Genomic DNA, 20,214 nt, shown 5'->3' with positions numbered 1-20,214 from the left:
ATAGTTGGTTCTTGCTTCTTTTTTAAAATATTTGTTTTTTATTTATTGAGAGAGAGAGAGAGAAAGTGCACAAGTGGGGGAGGGGCATAGAGGGAGGGAGACACAGAATCCGAAGCAGGCTCCAGGCTCTGAGCTGTCAGCACAGAGCCCAGCGCAGGGCTCAAATCCACAAACTGTGAGATCATGACCTGAGCCCAAGTTGGACACTCAACCAACTGAGCCACCCAGGTGCCCCATTCTTGCTTTGTAATGTAACAATATCCATCTACTAAGTTGAGTCGTTACATCACATACACTTAATATTTTCATCAATATGGCTGAATTTAAAACCATCACATTGATCGTCTTCTATTTGTCTCATTTGTTCTATTACTTTTTCCCTTTTTTCCTGCCACCTTTTGATTTTATCATTCTCCATTATTGGCTTATGTGCCATATGTCTTTGTTATGCATTTGTAATGGTTGCTCTGATATTTACAATACACCTCTCTAACTTAATACAGTCTACTTCCAATATTATTAATTTACATACATTTAAGAAAATCATGGGGTGCATCTACTCTTGGTTTTGGTTCAGGTCATGATCTCACAATTTGTGAAATTGAGCCCTGTATCAGACTCTGCACTGACAGCATAGAGCCTGCTTGGGATTCACTCTTGCCCCTCCCCTGCTCATGCTATCTCTCTCTCAATGTGGGGCTTGAACTCAGGACCTCAAGATCAAGAGTTGCATGCTCTTCTGACTAGGGCAGCCAGGCACCATCTCCCACAAAAAAAAAGTATTTCACCTTCATTTTCTGAAGAATATTTTTGTTAGGTATAGAATTCTAGATTTTATCTTTCAGTTCTATTGCCTTCTGCTTTAGAATAATTTCTGACCAGACATCTTCTATCATTCTTTGTTGTTCTCTATGTAATAGGTCTTTTTATTTTCTTTCTGATTGTTTTTATTCGTTTTTCCTTCTTATGAGTATTAGGCAATTTGATTATGATACACCTTTGTGTGACTCTCTTTTTAGTATTTGAGTTATGCTGTGCTTCTTAAACTGTGGTTTTATATTTTTGGACATTTTTCTGCCATTATTACTTCAAATATTTTTTCTGTCCTCTCTTTTTCTGGGATATCACTGCTCCCTGCCCTCTACAGTTTACAGTCAAAGCGATCTCAAATAACTGTCTAGGTCCCCTGCTTCAGATCCAAAATTACCTTCCAGTTTTCTCTCTATCTCACACATTTCTCCAAAGGATATCTGTTAATACACACATGCTCATCCTCTAGACCACTGCTCACCAAAATCTGCTTCTGCCTCTTCTCTATCAATGTAAGGCCCAAAATGGAATTTGCCCTTCATGGCCCAGCTCAGTAATGCCTCCTCCATGAGCCCTCTCCTAACCGAGGCAGAAAGATGCTCTATCTCTACACTCTCAGGTCTTGTGGGTCATAGTGGCCCCTTGAAGGCTTGAGGACATCCTTTCAGTCAACTTGGGATGAGCCCCACTCTCATACCCAGGAGAAGGAAAGGTACTGGACCATGCTCTCTCTGTGATAGGAGTACAAGTAATGATTATATCAAAATGTGCCTGCACGAGACTTTCCTAAGGGAGAAGGTGAGCAACAGTATCTTATGAAGGAGTGAGTCAGGCAGCATCTCTCTTTTTCCCAAAGGGAAAAAATGAGCCACATCACAGATTAAGTCAATTATTCTGAGCCAGAGGAAATACATCTAAGGGTATTTACTCTCGGATCAGTCTCTCTCAATACGGCCTCTCAGGAGTTGGGGGGAAAAACATGCCAGCCGGTGACTTCCTTCGTATAAAGCCAGGAGATCTTATGGGCGGGCAATTGTGTCCCAGAAAGCCACACAGCTCCTGGCTCCAGGTCTTTGGGGAGAGAGCTCTGGCCCCAGGGCAGCAAACAAGTCCCAAGATTGGGAGAACAAAAGATTAACCATGCAACCAAGAGCAGTTCCCCAGCAAAATCTGAAGCCTGAAGCCACTTCAGTTTCACGCTGGAAACTCTTTCAAGGCACAGAACTCCAGACCAGCTCCTTCAAATGCTCTCACACCAGGTCACCTCCCCTCCCTCTATCCCCACCTCCTGTTCCCATCATTTTCCCCACACAACCACACACTCAAAAGCCTTCCACCTGAATAAATTCCTAATACCCCAGTAGCCCTTCACTCACCCTTGTCACCCCAAGTCCCAGTGCCCACCTACCCCTCCACCCATATCCCTCTGAAGCTCTCCCATCTCCACATAAGTTCCTGGAGCAGAGCCACAAAGGATACTCATGAACAGGCCCTCCATCTCCTGTACTGTTGCAGGTCCCTGCCTCACCACATAAACAGGTGTCGTGGTGTTCCTTAGCTCCCTCTTTGAGTGGGTGGAAGAGTACTGGTTTGGGGGCCAGGAGACTGAGGCTACAGATAGGGGCTGGGATGACTGACACTGTCTGTGTGACCTCAAGCAAGTGACTTCCCCTCTGGGTCTCAGCATTCTTTCTCCGGAAACAGTAATATCCCCAAGGCTATCCCCACCTGGCAGAAGCAACAAGGGCAGTACGGGACGGACGGAGCGCAGCAGGAACAAGATCCTCTTAGATGCAAACCTCAACTCATCCCAATTTGTAAATTCCACTCAAGCAAAATGCTGCTGAGCACCTCTCAATGGGGATACATTTTTGGACTTAACATAGTTATCAACACATAGTAACACCTGCATCTAAACACGGCTTCATTGTTTACAAAGTACTTTCACTCATTATCTCATACAGTCCTTGCCACAACCCAGTTGGTGGGTCATCGTCACAGCAAACCTGTGAGGTAAGCATTAGTCTAAGAGCTTTACCTATGGTAACTCGTTTAGAGGTTTCATGAAGAAGGCACAGACAAGGCTAAGCAACCTGACCAAGATCACAGAGCTGATAAATGGCAGATCCGGCCCTGGAACCCCAGCATCAGCCTCGGGTCTGACACTTACTCATCGGGTACATGCCCTTCTATCCTTCTCACTTTCAGAAGAGCAAACCAAACTCAGTGACATCAAATGGCTTGCCTAAGACCCCAGCATCCACAGAGGGGCAGAGTCTGAACTCCACTCCTGTTCAATGACAAAACAACGGTGAAATGGGCAAAATCAGAAACACAAAGGATGTCAGCACTTGACAGAAACATGGGCACTACAGAGCCCCAACCCTCCAACAGAGGCTCAGGGTTCACGGAGAGATCCGCGGGCATCTAGCTCCTGGTCTGGCTTCCCTCCTCCTGTACAAACCGCCACCCTCTCTCTTTCGCCCTGCAAGTTGACTTGTGTTGGATTTAGATGCTTTGGAGCGTCCCAGTGAATAAACCACTTGGACAAGGGCCACTGCAGGTGCCAGGACTAATGGTGGCCCCTGGCTCCCAGCTGAGATGCTGCTGTCCTATACCCAGCCAGCTGGGCTGGGCTGGGCCGGGCCGGGCCCACGCTTCCTGCTCAGTGGGACCCACACACAGTCCTTCTTGCTGTGTCACATGGAGGCTGGCGGGAGCAGCTTGCCATGCCAGCCTGGCTCTTCCTCCACTCAAGGAGCAGCCACACGACTATACACAAGAAGCCACCAGTGTGGACCTCAGGCGGGACCTCCTGGCTGGAGGAGGAAAGGGCTGTGGACTGCCCACCTTGAGAGGGAAACTGGTTACCAGTGAGGAGCATGTAGGCGTTAGCACATACTTTCACTGATTTGCATAAATGTATAAATAATCTCTCAATCCTAAATGTGCATAGATTCACATAAATATGCAAATTCATAGAAAGCTCTCTGCAAGTACATCAAAGACTTAGCAATGGTTGCCTATGGGAAGGGGAGTGGGGCAGGGGGCTGGGAAGAGGGGCTTTCACGGCTACTCTTTACAACTCCTGCCTGGGTGGAATTGTTTCTTACAAGCACTTGCACAACATCGAGGGAAATCAATCTTCATACCTATTGATCCAGATATAAAAGGGGGCTCGATGCCACCAGTAGGCACCCTTGAGGGCTGATACTATGGGTAATATTTTTCCACACTATTTAGTATTTTCCGGGCTTTCCATAATGGACACGTTTGTTACTGTTGTAGTAGATTGAACCGTATGAAATGCAATTAGCATTTTTTGCAGATTGAACATGGTTGGATATTGGTAATTTCATGTGATTCAACCTAATAAAAATTCAAGCATTAACATTCAACAAATATTTATGGAGGGACCGCTCTGTGTCATGTCCATATCTGGACAAACTGTTCTGGTGTTAAGAAAGTAAATAAACCAAGTCAGGTCCCTCTTGTAGGCAGGACCCCAGGTTATTCTTCTCTGTAGCCCCAGCACCTGGCAACTTGCGCAAACATGCATCTAGAACCTATGTGTTTGGCTGAATGAAAAGATAAATTACTAGTTAGATGGACAACAGATACCCATCAATAGACAAATAAGATTACACAGTCTAGATAATCAATACCACATGCAGCATCCCTGTGACGAAAAAGGCAAAAAAGAGGATGGGTCAGACTCTGGTTAACTTGGCAATGCTGTGAATCTCGGCTGCTCTGGCAGGGTGACGGGAGCAGAGAAGCAACAGAGAAAGGAAACAGCGCGAGGGGCGTGCAGGCTGCAGAGGGTCACGGCCATGGGCAGAGGGCAGCCAGGTTGGCAAACACAACCCCTCAGCCATGACCAGCGGTCCCCAGCTGAATGGTCCCTTGAAAGGGCTCCTCTGCCTCTCCCCACTCCCTTAAACAGCACATGCTGCCAGGCAGGGGAACATTCTAACAGTCTCCACAGAGCTGTCCCACCATCCAGGCAGCAGTGGGTTTCTCTATATTAATGTAAATGTTTACACAGACTGTGATTCTTTCACGAAGGTTCAATACCTAAATTTTCCAAGAGTAGAGACCATTCTCCCCACCAAACCTTAAATTATAGCTGTAGAAGAATTTCTGCCTCTAGTGTTCGTGTCCTGCAATGAGGCAGGAGAACAGCATCTGTAAAACAGGAGCAGGGGCCCCTGGGTACGGAGTTGCAGTTTGCACGCAAAAAAAATGCCTGGGACCCTATAAGGTTCAAAACCCACATCACCTGAGGACTTCTTGGAAAGGAGAAGTGGTTTAGGCTGAGGAGGAGACTAGGGGCAGTGAGATGGCTGAATTCAAATACCAGAAGGGCTGCTGGGCAGAAAACAGGAGGCAGGTGCACAGCACTTTCTCTGCATACACTTGAACAGGGAACAGACACTAAGAGAGGGCAGGATGGGGCTCAAATAGAAGGGCCAGGAGCGTGGGACAGCACTGAATATTCCAGATGAGTCAAGACCATCCGTCCCTCAATAAGACCCACTGGCCTTACACACACAGCTGGCAGGATCCTCTCTAGAACACTCCTGCATTTCTGCTCTAACTTCTGGAGTGTTTCCCCACAGGCAGCTGTGTTTAGTCCCAAGCCTGGTTATGTCAGCTGTTTTTTGGTATCCTATTTACATGATTTATATATAACCTAAACAGAATAGGAGTTTGAAAAAAAGGCAATTGTTTCTAAGAAAAGTGAATATTCTGGAAGTTTTGGAGTGAACAGCTAAAATTAGTAAAGTAGTAAATTAGAAGTGAGCAAGATAGGGGCGCCTGGGTGGCTCAGTCAGTTGAGTGTCTAACTTTGGCTCAGGTCATGATCTCATGCTCACGATGAGTTCAAGCCCTGCGCTGGGCTCTGTGCTGACAGCTCAGAGCCTGGAGCCTGCTTCAGCTTCTCTCTCTCTCTCTCTCTCTCTCTCTCTCTCTGCCCCTCTCCCACTCGTTCTGTCTCTTTCTCAAAAATAAATAAAAACATTTAAAAAATGTTTTTAAAAAGTAAGTGAACAAGATAATAGCAAAAACATGGCCAGGAAGTCATAAAAATCTAAAATCCTGTACCCAGATTATTTCCAACTGACTGAATTCTCTCTCCTTTAAAAGAAACCGGAAATCACAGATGACACATCTTAACTACAAGGGACACCAATGTGGGCACCTAGACACAAAGGAAAGATCTTTCTCTCAACAAAAGATAAGCGGGTGACCATATAGCTAAGTGTATTCAATCAAAATAATGTTAAATACATATAAAAGTGTATATATGTACAATTGCTTTGGATTCCTGGGATTTTACGGACTTTCTAAAAATCTACCTCACTGCATTACTCTTTGCATACAATCAGCAAGTGTGTATTTTGATGAGTGCTGACAAATGCCTACAGCTATGTGACTACACCCACAATCATGATTCAGAGCCCCAAAAGGCTCTATTAGGGCCCATCCAAGCCTGCTCCCTCACCCCACGGTGTGTCCGCAGAGGTATCACAGTTCTTACCGCACTGTATTGAGGTCATCCATCGCCTACTCTCTTTCCAAGCTTTGATTTTTAGTCCCTTTCCTTGCAGTGACATTCACTCTTTTTGGTGTAGAGTCTATGTGTTTTGACACACAGCTGGGTGGCCACCATCACGAGAACTTTGCACATTAACTGACCACCTACATGTCCCAATCTCACCTGGTAAGAGCGTTTTCACTGCATTTGGATCTGGAAGACCTGAGATTAACCTGCTTGCATTTTCACTGTGGTTCTGGGCACCATATTTGCACCATGTCCTTCCTTCCCTTTCTCTCCATCTACAGTGCCAGAGGCAAGAATATCAACTCAAAGTAGGTATGAGGCCTAAAGACATTCAGTAGATAAAAAATATTTTAAAGATCTATATAAATGTCCTTTGTAATTAGTTTTAACAGCACCTTCAGACCAATGAGGCTGTTCTGAAGGAAAGGGAGTGCCCCATCCCCAGAGAAATGGAAGCCAAGACTAGAGTATGTGCTGGGGACTCCACAGCCTGCGAGTTGGACCATGAGCCCCAAGGATCCTTTCCACCTCCAAATCCAGTGAGAAGTCTCATGAAGTGTGTATTAGCGTATGCTGGTGAAGAGAAGCAAAGCGAGGCCACCCAGGAGGGCTGTCCCACAGCCCCAGGGTCCTCTTTATTCTCAATAAAGAAACCAAGCTCCACATGGCCCAAGTGATTTGACCCAGTGGAAGAATGATTTGACATTCCTCCAGTCCAAATCATTCTGGAGCCTTTCTTCACCCACTACCTACTCTTAATTCATCCTTCTCAAAATAGAGAAAGACATTAAATGAAAGGTCACTGCTATGGTACAAAACAAAAACAAGCAAAAGAAACCCCCCAAAAAATCAAAGGACAAAAAGCCTGCGTTAAAAGTCCAGTATTCTTTGTCCTCATGGGAAACTTCACCTGAAAAGTACGTTCCCTCTAACATGTCTAAGGAAACAACAACAAAATGTTGGCCTAGCTCCCCTATCCCCCAATAAGGGGAGTTAAGTTTCCAATGACCCAACCACGGTGCCCTCCAGACATCTGGAGCATGGAGCTTCTCTTCTCTCCCTTGGGATTGGCCCAAGTTGTTCTAAAATTCCTCTCCAGTGGAGCCAGTAATAACGACAGCAAAAGCCAGAGCAACGGGCACTGCTAGGCCCAGCGGTGCCTCAGCCCTACACCAGAAAGCCAGGTACATAGGTTAGTGCATTTCATCACTGCACTGACCCAGTGAAGGAAGATTCACAGAGGTAGAGACTAGACAGATTAAATAACATGCCTAAGCTCTTAAAGTTGGTAAGTTGGGAGCTAGGAAGTACTTTGAGTCAAATAACTGTGAAGCTGGTGCTTTTATGGATTCTCAAAGCACAAAGCCCATTGGCAGGCCAGGCCCCCAAGGTCCCTTCACTAGTTTATAACTATAGAGGTCAGCAGGGTCTGAGACCAGACACTATGGAAGGAAGAGAAAATGCTCCCTAAAATAACCACACTACATTGGGTCCTTTCTGAAATAAAGAGACAATGTCCCAGGTGTGTTCCCAGAGATGGGTGATTTAAACAACTACAATCCCAATGTGCAGGGGCGGGGGGCGAGGGGGGCGGGTGGTTGTTAGTGTCTTCCAGAGTGCTTGTGAAGTATAAACTATAATCACATGTAGGAGTTTAGAAAAAGAGCTGGAGAGAGAATTGTACCACTTTCCTGGCTATCAGAGGGAGGCTATGTCTAACAGACGGAGTCACCCAACACTGGGAAATGGGCCTATGGGCAGCAGGAGCAGTTCCTAGCCTGAGATGAGGACCCACCCTCAGCACCATGCACTGTCCTTTGCTCAATTCCCCTTCAGGAAATTACTGATCTGGTTTCTTAGGAATTTGTAGCAAATATGTACCGAGTAACAGACATACATAGTATTTCCCTCCTTAGGAGAGTAGCCAGGTCCATCTACTATCATCAAGTTGGTGACCAAGCCTTGGGCTTACCAGTCAGTCTCTTAAGAATTTGGCCCACGGGGATCAATTATCCAGGACCCGGTCCCACCGAGTGAAAAAGAGCCTTCCCAGGGTAGCCAAGAAGCCCACCTAGAGCCGACCATGGAACTGGGAGGGGCAGCTGCCTGACCTTATGCTGCCAGATCAGACTCAGCTGGTTACATTTCACGAGGACCAGTCTTGAAATGGTGCAGGAACAACAAACCACAACCGTGGAAATCTTGCAAAGGTTCAAATCCAGACCACGTACTTTGGGGTTTTGAATGGGGGTGAAGGGTGGGGTGGGATTTCATCTTAAACATGTCATTTTCTGTTCTGTTTACAACAAAGAAAGCGTTCTTGAAGAGAGGAAAGGGAAAAGAAAAACCTTCATTACTAATCAAAGGAAATTTCTTAGAAACCACAAAGAGGAACTTTGCTGGAGGAAACAGCTAAAAACCTGATCAGAGGAAGGAAGAGGCATCAGACATAGACTGGCCGAGAGGGAGCTCAAACAAACAATCCAATCTTACACCTAAAGAAACTAAAAAAAGAACAAACAAAACCCAAGGTGAGTAGAAAAAAGGAAATAATGAAGATCAAGACCAGAAATAAATGACAGAGACTGAAAAAAAAAATCGAAAAAAAAAATCAGTGAAACCAGGAGCTGGTTCTTTGAAAAGATAAACAAAATTGATAAACCTTTAGCCTGACTCATCAAGAAAAAAAGGACCCAAATAAATAAAATAAATAAATCAGAAACAAAAGTGAAGTAACAATGGACACCACAGAAATACAAAGGATTGTAAGAGAACCCTATGAAAAATTATATGCCAAAAATTGGACAACCTAGAAGAAATGGATAAATTCCTAAAAACATACAATCTTCCAAAAGTTAATCAGGAAGAAATAGAAAACCTGAATTGACCAATTACTAGTAACAAAATTGAATTGATAATCAAAACTACCATAAAATAAGAGTCCAGGATCAGATGGATTCACAAGAGAATTCTACCAAACATTTAAAGAGACAATACCAATTTTCATCAAGCTATTCCAAAAAATAGAAAAGCAAAGAAAGCTTTAAATGTACTCTATGAGGCCAAAATTATGCGGACACTAAAACCAGCCAAAGACATCACAAGAAAGAAAGAAAGAAAGAAAGAAAGAAAGAAAGAAAGAAAGAAAGAAAGAAAGAGAAAGAGAGAGAAGGAAGAAAGGAAGAAAAGAAAGAAAGAAAGAAAGAAAGAAAGAAAGAAAGAAAGAAAGAAAACTACTGGCCAATATCCCTGATATACACAGATGCAAAAATCCTCAACAAAATACTAGCAAAACATATTCAATAATACATTAGAAATATCATTCACCACAATCAAGTGGAATTTATTCCAGGGATGCAAGAATGGTTCAATATTTGCTAATCAATCAACACAATACACCACATCAACAAAATGGATAAAAATCATATGATCATCTCAAAGACGCAAAAAAAGCATCTGCTGAAATTCAACATCTGTTCATGATAAAAACTCTCAACAAAGTGGGTTCAGAGGGAACATACCTCAATGTAATAAAGGCCATATATGAAAAATGCACAGCTAACATCATACCCGATAGTGAAAAGCTGAGTCCTTTTCTTCTAAGATCAGGAATGACACAAACATGTCTACTCTTGCCATGTTTATCCAACATGGTGCTGAAAGACGGAGCCATAGCAATCAGACAAGAAAAAGAAATGAGGCATCCATATGGTCAAGGAAGAAATTAAGCTGTATTTGTAGATGGGGTGGGGCATGGATGCTCTGGGCTAGGGAACTCCTCATCTGGGCTCCTCCCTAATGCTAGGTCCTAAGCCCACTTCTCTGGATTCCACACTTTCCTTGGGCAAAATGCACCCTCTCTGTGGTGATGGGGGCCATTTAAATGCTAATGATTCCCAAATCTGAAACTCTAGATTTCTCTTCTAAGCTCCAAATCTTGAACACAGGGCCTGGTGTTCAATAATTACCCACTGATGGCTCAGTCGGTTGGGCATCCAACTTCGGCTCAGGTCATGATCTCATGGCTCGTGAGTTCGAGCCCCACCTTAGGCTCTGTGCTGACAGCTCAAAGCTTGCAGCCTGCTTTGGATTCTGTGTCTCCCTTGCTCTCTGTCCCTCCCCCATTCATTCTCATTCATTTATTCATTCATTCATTCTCTCTCTCTCTCTCTCAAAATAAACAAATATCAAAAAAATTTTTTTTCAAATAATTACCCACTGAATAATCTGATAGTTCTACCCAGATGTCTCATGGACACCTCAAACTGAAGTCCTCTTCTCTATCCCACTTCCATGTTGGTGGATGGCTCTCACGGCATCATGCCTGGATGATTTTAGAAGTCTCCTAATCAGTCTTGGCCTCACTCAAGTCCACCAGAATGACTCTTCTAAATGCAAATCAGATCCTATCTGCCCCTGCTAAAATTCCTACAATGGACCCCATCATTGTAGGAATAAAGGCCAAAAAATCCTTTAGCCTTTCTGCTATCTGGCTTCTCTGCACCTTGTCTCTCCAGCTCCTATCACCCACTCATGCTCCTGTCACATAATAATGCTCACCAGTCCTGACCAAGTGAGAACCTCCTAGGACTCTGACTGAGAAGCCCCACTCCCATTACTCCACTTAGCAAACTCCTACTCATCCTTCAAATTCCAGCTCAATGGCCAGCTCTTTAGAAGCCTTCTGGTTTCCCTAGGTAGGTCCTCACTAACAGGACTTGCACCATAGCCCATGAGCTCCTTGAGGAAGGGGCTAAGTTTTAGACATTCTCTGTATACTCTGACTAGATCAATGCTTACTACCCTGATGAAATGTTTGATAAGTGATGGAAGGAATTAAGTTTCTCAAACTACAGGAACAAGCAGAGAAGGTGGGATGGTAACAGCTCCAACTCTGCTCAGCCATTCTCCTAAATGATCTCACACAAATCATTTTTGTGCAAGGAGATTAGAATTAGGCCAACAGGATATCTATGACTCATTTTTTGGGCTCCTAAAAACCCTCCTCTATTGCTGCTTTTCCCTACACAAGGATATAAACAAGTGGCAAAGGAGTATTGATTAGCACCCCTGAAAGGTTTTATATAAATCTTTCTTTAAAAAATAATTTTTGGGGTTCCTGGGTGGCTCAGTGGGTTAACCATCTGACTCTCGGTTTCAACTTAGGTCATCATCTCCCTGTTTGTGAGATCGAGCCCCACATGGGGCTCTGTGCTGACAGCATGGAGGCTACTTGGGACTCTCTCACTGGCCCTCTTCGGTTCGTGCTCTCTCTTGCACTCCCTCTCCCTCTCAAAATAAATAAACTTAAAAAGTAATAATTCTCAAATCACTCGGCTTAACCCTAAAACATTTCCCCGATCTTGGATCTAGCCAAAGATTTATGAAACTCTCAATGAGTTGATGGGAAAGGAAATAAAGGCAAAACCAGAGCAGGAATGTACATATTCAACATTTACAGAGCGAAGTCACAACCAAGGCACCACAAAGGGCTGCAAAGGAATTCTACGATCAGTCTTAACCTCTCCTTGAGGCAATGGCAACCTGTTAAGAAAGACAAATTTGACATGTTTCTGAAACATGTACATGAGCAAACTCCCACCTCCTGGGAAAGGAATACAAATATCAAAGCCAGGCTGCTGATCTAGATGATGTGTGGAGAGAAAGGACCAGCACTGGTGCTGGGGTTGTGGTTGGATGCAGAGACAGCTTCCCTGTAAATTGGCACAGTGCCCTGGACAGAGCAGGTCTGCACCCTTGACAAGAGGATTCTTCTCAAAAATATAATGCATGAAAAGCTCACACAAATGAACTATGAGCCACTGTCTTTTTTTATGTGCGCTGCAGTTTCTAAAAATTTCTGAAAAATCATAGAAATTATGGATTTCACAGAGAAGCAATACCTTAAAGAAGTTATATTATGCCTTGCTCTGGACCACATTTCTAACTTTTGAAGCATCCTGTGGTCACATGGTATTTTGGTATCCCACCCAGACTCATGGATTTCTTTAACCCCTTCTCCCTAGCATCCCCCATGTGTCCCCTGGTTTGGTAGGCAGCCTCAGAGGATGTCTGCTCTCCATCCCTTTCCTCCCTGTATGCACAGGCCACTCTCACATCAAGGGGTAGAAGGTCCCCTTATCTTGCATCCAGGTTAGCGTGACCTTCTTTGACCACAGTGACCAGTCTAGCCTCTAAAAACAACTCTGGTAGCTGCCATTTCCTCCCAGAGACCACCACACCTGTGAGGAAATCCAAGCTAACCACGTGGAGAGGTCATTTAGAGGAGATCCAAGGCTCCAGGCCTCCCTAGAGCTTTCCAGCATAGTGGTCAGCTGAATGCCAATGGCTGAATGCAACAGCCCAGGCGGTCAAGTGAGTGACCCCAGCCAGTGCCACCTGAAACACAAAAACTGTCCAGCTGACCACAGTCAACCCACAGAATAAGATAGTAAGCTATTATTCTGAGGTTGTTACAGCAATAGATAACTGAAACACTTAGTAAATTGGATGCATTTATGTGCGGTAAGGCCAAAGAGAAGTGGGCCATTCCACATTAAAGAGTTTCCTAGAGAATCAAAATATCCAAACTAGTTTTTATCAAACTCTGGCCAAAAAGGTTTTTAGAATGCAATACCACACCCCATCTTATACTAAATGTAACTTAATATTTTCTTGATGAATGGGTCATCACTGCAGAGACATCAGGAACTACACTGTCCTAGGACCTAATGAAATCTCCAGAAGTCACAGAAGTATGTAGGCTTTTGGTTGCAACCCCCATTCAATCTCTGGACAGCTATACGCCTTGATCAGTAGCAATATGCCTGCCCCTAGAAACACCTCATCCTCTGTCGCATAGCGCCTTCTAAGGGTTGGGACCCTATCCCTGCTGGAACTTTATCTCAACAGGTCTGAGGAAAGACAGTCTAAGGGGTTCTTTTATGTTTGAAGAGAAGGAACTCTGTTACCTCACTGATCTGGGTTTGAATCCTGATCTGCCACCTGCTCGCTATATGGCCTTAGACCAGTCATGTCACTTATACACATTTCAGTGTCCCCATCTGTAAATGAAAACAATATCTACCTCTTGCTGGGAGCTACTTACCGGAAACACAGCAAGAGTTCAGTGAATGAGGGCATCCTGTCTATACTCCATATTCAGTGGGCCTGGCCCTGCACGTGGGTGTTCCCCCTGAGCACACACACAGCTGAGCGTTGGTCAGGATTACACCCACAGAAGCCTATCATCAAGAGTGCATATCAATGGGGTGCCTGGGTAGCTCAGTTGGTTAAATGTCCAACTCTTGATTTCAGCTCAGGTCACGATCCCAGGGTTGCAGGCTTGAACCCCGCATGGGGCTCAGCACGGAGCGTGGAGCCTGCTTAAGATTCTCTCTCCCCATACCTCTCTGCCCCTCCCTTGTGCTTATTCATTCACCACATTCACCATGCTCAGTCTCCAAAAAAAAAAAAAAAAAAAAAAAAAAAAAAAAAAAAAGTGCCTATCAAGAGAACACAGTGGAGGAGGGGCCAGGGAGGGAAGGTCTGAATATGTATTCAGGGTTGGAACACCCCAGGGGGTTTAGCGTACAAACGTGAAGGAACTGGAGAACAAGAATGACCTTGGAGTCCTAGGAAGTCCACCTCAAGGAGCATCCACCAGGGCTGTTGGGCAGACCAAGTCCAGGGGCCTACGTGTGTGTACATCCTGGAGTTTACAAAGCAAGCCTGGGGGCGGGGCAAGGGGAGACCCGGGCATGGATGTTGGGGTCCGACTGGCACTGCTACCCAGTCCCCCACTACTGGCCCAGCCCCAGGCTCTAGTTTACTCTCCAGGAAAACCAGCTAATGATAAAAGTGCCAATTTAAAATAAACATGAGGGATCCGATATTCACGGCCAAACATGAGTGAGGTAACATGGTGAAAGTCAGGACCCACTGCATATGCACGACAAGGACGTACTAGAAAAGCTGTTCTCACACACAGGAGGATCAGAAAAGGCCACACACACACACACACACACACAACCGGGATGGGATTGAGGGGGTGATTTTCTGCAAAGTTGTTTCCATGTTCAATAATGCACTGTTCTTCCACAGCTGGATTTGATGCCTCCCCGTCCCTTCTACACCTTTCCTTAGTATTCTGGTCCTAAAACATGCCCAGCTGTGCACACGGCGCAGAGGGATGACCCTTCTGTCCCACTCTGGGACGGTGGCTTTGCCTCCCCGCCCGTTTCCTGCACACCTGCCTCTCTCACCCTGATGCCTCTGGTTGCTCAGAGCCCCCCAGCCTGCTGTCCTCCTGCCCCAATTCATCACATTTCATCTCACACATACCCACCCAGCCATGTCCCCACCAGGAAGAGTCTGTCATGGCCTCTCCCCTCCTTGTATCCAATTCCCAGGGGGAGACAGGGGGGGTGCCTGCTGTGATATTTTAGGGCCTCCCACCTCTTGGTACCTTTCTTCAACACCACTCAGCAAACGCGTTTTGGGGCGGCCAGAGAAGCAGGAAGAGGCTCAGAAGCCTGCATTCCAGAGGAAGAGAGGATCTCAGGGAAGCCTCTGGATATGTCCTGCCCCCTCTCCCCATCATCCCCCCTTCTCACTCAGCAGGGACCCCTCCCCCATTATCCAGCCCCTCCACTAACTCTCAACCTCCCTGAGCCTCAGTTTCCTCATCTGTAAAATGGAGCCAGTAACATCCAGAATCAAATGGGATGATGTATATAGAACCCTAAACTCCAGCCTGTGGATGAAGGAGTCTGGAAGCATCAGCCCTCTCACACAATATCCCTCCTATAGCTGCCTCCAGCCCCCCTGGAGCGGAATGTCCATCCATGGGGTGAATGCTGTGTGATGTGTACATGTGAAGGAATTACACATCCCCAGCATATCGTGTTCCCATTTGTAAATAAAGGTCTTAACAGGCTATTAATTCCAAGAGAAAATTTTGCTCTCAAACAGCCTTTCTGCTATGAAATAGTTTTCAAATATTGCTCCTTGCCCCTAACCAGTCACAGACTCTTTAACAACCCCGCCAGAAGGGAACAGGTTGTGTGGGCGCATTGAGGGTCTTGGGAATCGCCACTGGCCTCAGGAATGCTCCCTACCACCTTAACTGCGTTTTCTGCCCACCCCCCCTTCCCCCATCAGCTGCTGCCACCCCTGCCCTGGACCCCATCCTGCTCCATCACATCACCCTAAGGGGCAGTTTGGGGCAGTAGAGGGCAAGTTGTGCCATAAGAGGAGGGTGGCGCCAGGACCCAGGCAAGGGGAGGGATGTGCGGAGACCCCACTAGCTGCAGCTTGCTCCCCCCCAGCCCAGCTCCCCTACACCCCCCAGCCTCAGACTGGGATTGTCTGATTCCCATTATCCCCAGACCCCACAGGCAGCAAGGCCCATACTATTGCTCAGTAATCTTCACTCATCCACTAATAAGTGAAACCCCAGTAACACCCCAATCCCACACCCCATCTGACAGCCCGGCTCGACCTACTTTTCTGGTCAGAACCCCAACCTTCCTGCCTCCTAGGAGAAGAGCCCAAGGCAGGCTGGATGTCTTGCCGCTGACATTTCAGGCTACCCTGAGGTCTCCCTGTCCCTGTCTATCCCCTACCCCCCACTAGAGGAGTATGGGTTTGAGAGCACGAAGGGTGCAGAGGAGGAAGCCATCGACAGTGAAAATGCTTCTTAGTGCTGCGGGTGGCAGCAGCAACAGGAGCATTCCCAAAGCCCCCAGACCCAGTGCCTGCTGGAACCCAATTCACTGCCCCCCACCGGCCCAGGAGGGAGTCACTGGCTGGATCCAACAGGTGATGGGCAAAGAAAAAGAAAAGGGGAGTCTTTAGGCAAGAGAAGGAAAAGCACGGTGGTGCTGGGGTCTGGAGAACATTCCTGGGGTTACCCTAGTTGGGGATCCGGCTGTCCCATTCTCACATCTCCGTCCCATCCTACCCTTGATCCCAGTAGGTAACATGGGCCCGCAGGAGCAGAGGGCAGGTGGGTGTTGCTTCATTACACAGCTGGAGGAGAGACATATCCAGTGTTCTCCCCACAGCGCACACAGCCACCTGGGGCTTAATTTCCACCACATTCAGAAATACTGAATGCAGGGACTCTGTGACTTAAGGAAAACTTGGGCAAGTGGGTCTGGGAACCCAGGCACCTTTTAAAAAGGCACATTAGTTCCAAACAAGTGACTCAAACTTCTGGAATGCAGCCCACTGAAAGCTGAGGCCTCCTGCATTCTATCTCAGGCTCCCAAATGGACCTTGAGAGGGACCTCCTCCTTCCCCTCCATTCCGAAAGTCACATTCAGGGCACTGCTTCCATGCCAAGGCCATGCTCTCCTGGGATGCTAATATTGTTATCTTCTGTTTATTTCGTTTTCTTTTTTCCCGGTTTCCTAATCTTTTGGGTTTTTTGTCTCTTCTTAGCAGCACCCAAAGGATACCAGCAAATCACGAGTTTAGTGGCTGGGCTCCAAAGGGGAGAATTTGTTTTTGCTCTCTTAAGGGACAGCGAAGCATATGGGAAACTCCTGTGGTCCAGGGGCCCAGACAGGGAGGAAGATGCCAGAAGTGACTGTTTAGTAGAAAGTAACAGTTCTGAGTTGGAGGTCAGACCCCAAAGGCTGCCATGCCCACCCGCCTGTCTGCTCTGAGCTGTGCTTCCTACCATTTCCAAGCAGGAATGACCCCTGCCACTCTTCCCCAGATAGCTTCCAGCAGGACCCTTGACTGGCAGAGGCACAAGCTAAAGCTCACGGACTCAAAAGTCAAGGTAGCAACGGCGATTGTCACTTTATGTGAACAGGGCATCGGGAGAAAAACCAAGGGAACTCTTGGTGTACTCATGGGGCCCGTGCGCACCAGCCCGGGGCTGGGCTCCTGCAGAACGCACAAGGCTTCCTGAGAGAGGACCCTGCATGAGCAGGAAAAAGTTAAAACAGAAAACCTGTGTTTTCCTCTAACCAAGTGGGAGGCAATGGGACGGTTCCCTGGCGTTCTTGCATCAACCCCTATGGCACTGCTGGGCCTATGGAGACTCAACTCTCAAGCCCAAGAGACCATGATAATGGCTTTGGCAGAGATGTAGCCAGCATCATGACATAGGAGGAAGAGCACTGGAACCGGAATCGAGAAATGGACGCTCCAGGCATGTGATCGCTGTAACTACTTATGTAGCCTCGAACAGGGCACTTTCCATCTCTGGGCTCAAGAATAAAGGAGGCAGCAGGTAGGGCACAAGACTGTGGAACTCATTAAGCTCCGCAGGCTCCTCCAGATGGGTTAGTAGATAAACTCAGATGCTGAGAATCACACCTCCCAGTCTCTATAGCACCTCACCGCCTAGCCAGGGTCTTGGCTCCTGGCAGGAGCACGATGCGATTAGTTAAGTGGTAGCCCAAACTCCACCCCTTCCAGCAGAACGTGTCCTCAAAGAACTAGCAGACCCTCCAATACCGTGGCCAGCACGACTGTCCCCATACCTTCCAACTGCTCTACACACCGTGAGCTCCCAGCGGCAGACGCAGGATCTAGGACCATCACACCTTTGTGTTTCTTAGGGCATCTCTGCCCACATGCCCTCTGATCTTGATAACAACCACTTATGCAGACATACAGTCCCCATCCGACAGAGGGGTGCTGAGTCCACACAAGTCAGTCAACTGCTGAAGCTAGTCAAGGACAGGCTGGAGACCAGAGGCTAAGGGAACCCTCCCCTTCCCCATAAGAGGTCTTTCTCTTGGAGATCAAGGACAGAAGCAATGACCAGGACGACGCTGCCTTGGAACCAGGCCTAGTGGGCCTTCCTGCTGCCCACCTGGGCTGGACACGGGTGACAGAGTGGCCCTGAGGCCCAATGTCCTGACATCCTCCACTCCCTCAGGCCAAGCACAGAGAAGCTCCAGAGAAACTCCAGAGGTTGAGAGAGAGACGGTCTTTCTGTACAAGCAGCCCAGAGCCCCGGAGGCACTCCCCCAACATATGTTGACTCAAGGGCAAAGACAACAATGCCATCCCACCTTTGAAACTGGTACCACCTCGCAGGAGAGCTGGTGGGAAGGGAAGCCCCTGGGTGGGACTCAAGGCGGGACTCACCTCCCTCAGCAAGTGCCTGCCTTTCAGCCCATCCTGCTGCTGCTGGGCCACGGTGACCCCCAAGACGAGTGTGTGCACAACACAGGAGACCACGGAGATGATGACGATGGGGCTGAGGCTGAGGGGCAGCGTGATGAAGAAGGAGAAGACAAAGAAGGTCTGCCAGCCCACCGTGTCGCTGGCCGCATGCGCGCGGGCAAAGTTCAGGCCCAGGTAGGAGAAAATCTGGGCAGTTATCAGCAGCCACAGCAGGTAGGGCACCACTTTCCGGGTGACGCGGTCGGGGAGCAGCCCCTTTTTGCAGAGCACGAACAGGAGGATGTCCAACAGCAGTCCCATCCCAGCGACGACCAGGGGAGCCAGCTTGTCGCTGGAGTAGACCACCGCGCACATGACCACCACGTAGCAGTCGAAGAGGGCCGCAAAGACCACCAGCACCAGCAGCGTCTCATGGCGCTGCCGTTTGAAGTAGGTCTGGTACAAGTTCTCCAAGGACTCGGGCACGAAGGTCAGCCGCATGAATCGAGGCAGGCAGAGGCAGGATCCCGAGTTCCGGACAGAGATTTCATGGGTCCGGCCCACCCCGCGGTCGGGGTCAGAGGGCAGGCTGACCGAGTATTCGGCGGAGTACTCAGCCGAGTACTCGGGCTCGGAAAAGCCCTGGTTCCTTGGCATCCTGGCGACTGTCTGCTTCTACCAGTCCAGGAGAGGTGGACCGGGATCAGAGGAAGGGCTCTGGAACGGGCCACCTACCAGGGCTCTCGAGGGCCGGCCACCTCCAGCAGGACGCAGAGCAAGTCTCCAGGGCACAGGCAGCGCTGATCTGGAACTTAGAAGGACAACGCCAAGTAGATACACAGCTCTTCATTCCTATCTGTGGTTTCTCGTGACCCATCCTACCCCTCCCGAACGAATCGCTGCTGCCCGAGGCTCCGGGACCAGGGCCTTCTCCAGTCGTCCCCACGCTCACGCCACCACCGGACCACCCACACACACACATACCTGGTCCCGTCCTCACCAGTTTCCTGTCTGTGGCTTGCCAGAGGCTCGGCCACCTCTCCATCCCTCACACTCCGGGTCCATCTGTGTCATCCCTTCTCCCTCAGTCCCTGACTTCCTCACCTAAATTTCCAACAGGCCCAAGCCTTAGAAGCTGGAGATTAAACGTGCCCGGGAGCAACCAGAGCCATCCCGGGGATTCCTGAATCTTCCTGGTGTTTACTTCCTTCTCCCACCCAACCCTGGGCGGCTCCGGCTCTCCGCCTCCGGGCACTACCTGCCCTCGGGAAGGCTGGCCTGCCCTTGCATTTACCTGTGCGGGAACTCGGGAGCCGCGTGGTCCGGCCGGTCCCCGCTCGGGCTGCGGGGCTGGGTCACGCGTGTGGCGCGCGGGGGCCGCGTCGCCCCGCCAGCGTCCCGGTCCCCGGCAGGAGGGCGACCCCCCCCCCCCTCACCGTCAGGCCCGGGATCCGGCCGGGAGAGGCGCGGGGCTGCCCCTCAGCATCCGCGGGCGCCCGGCCGCAGGAGGAGGAAGACGGCGGGGGCTGAAAAATCGGGGGGCGCCCGCCTCCGGGGCTGCGGCTCGCGGCACGGCCGGACCCCTCCCTCTCGCCCCCGCTGTGGCGGTGGCGGCGGCGGCGGCGGCGCGGCTAGGGGCGCACCCGGGGCCCTCTCGGGCGGGAGCGCGGGCCGAGGCCGGGGCAGCCCGCCAGCATCCTCTG

General features: G+C 48.5%; 1 protein-coding gene across 3 annotated transcripts in view; it reads right to left on the bottom strand.

Moving 5' to 3' along the window:
• ADCY3 (adenylate cyclase 3) overlaps positions 1-19,893 on the bottom strand; it is a 91,054-nt gene extending 71,161 nt beyond the window's left edge. For 2 of the 3 annotated variants that reach the window (XM_042933523.1, XM_042933521.1), the window contains exons 1-2: positions 19,806-19,893; positions 18,494-19,322 (exon numbers count right to left, since the gene is read on the bottom strand). In XM_042933523.1, coding sequence (XP_042789457.1) covers positions 18,494-19,168 — 675 coding nt within the window. In that variant the 5' untranslated portion in view covers positions 19,169-19,322; positions 19,806-19,893. The remainder of the gene's footprint in view (positions 1-18,493; positions 19,323-19,805) is intronic. The other variant, XM_042933522.1, reaches the window with a different exon arrangement.
• Between the last annotated feature and the right edge of the window lie 321 nt (positions 19,894-20,214).

The sequence above is a fragment of the Panthera leo genome, chromosome A3, assembly GCF_018350215.1.
Source record: "Panthera leo isolate Ple1 chromosome A3, P.leo_Ple1_pat1.1, whole genome shotgun sequence".
NCBI lineage: Eukaryota > Metazoa > Chordata > Mammalia > Carnivora > Felidae > Panthera > Panthera leo.
Note: the sequence above shows the minus strand (reverse complement) of the source record. Positions and strands in the feature narration are given on the sequence as shown.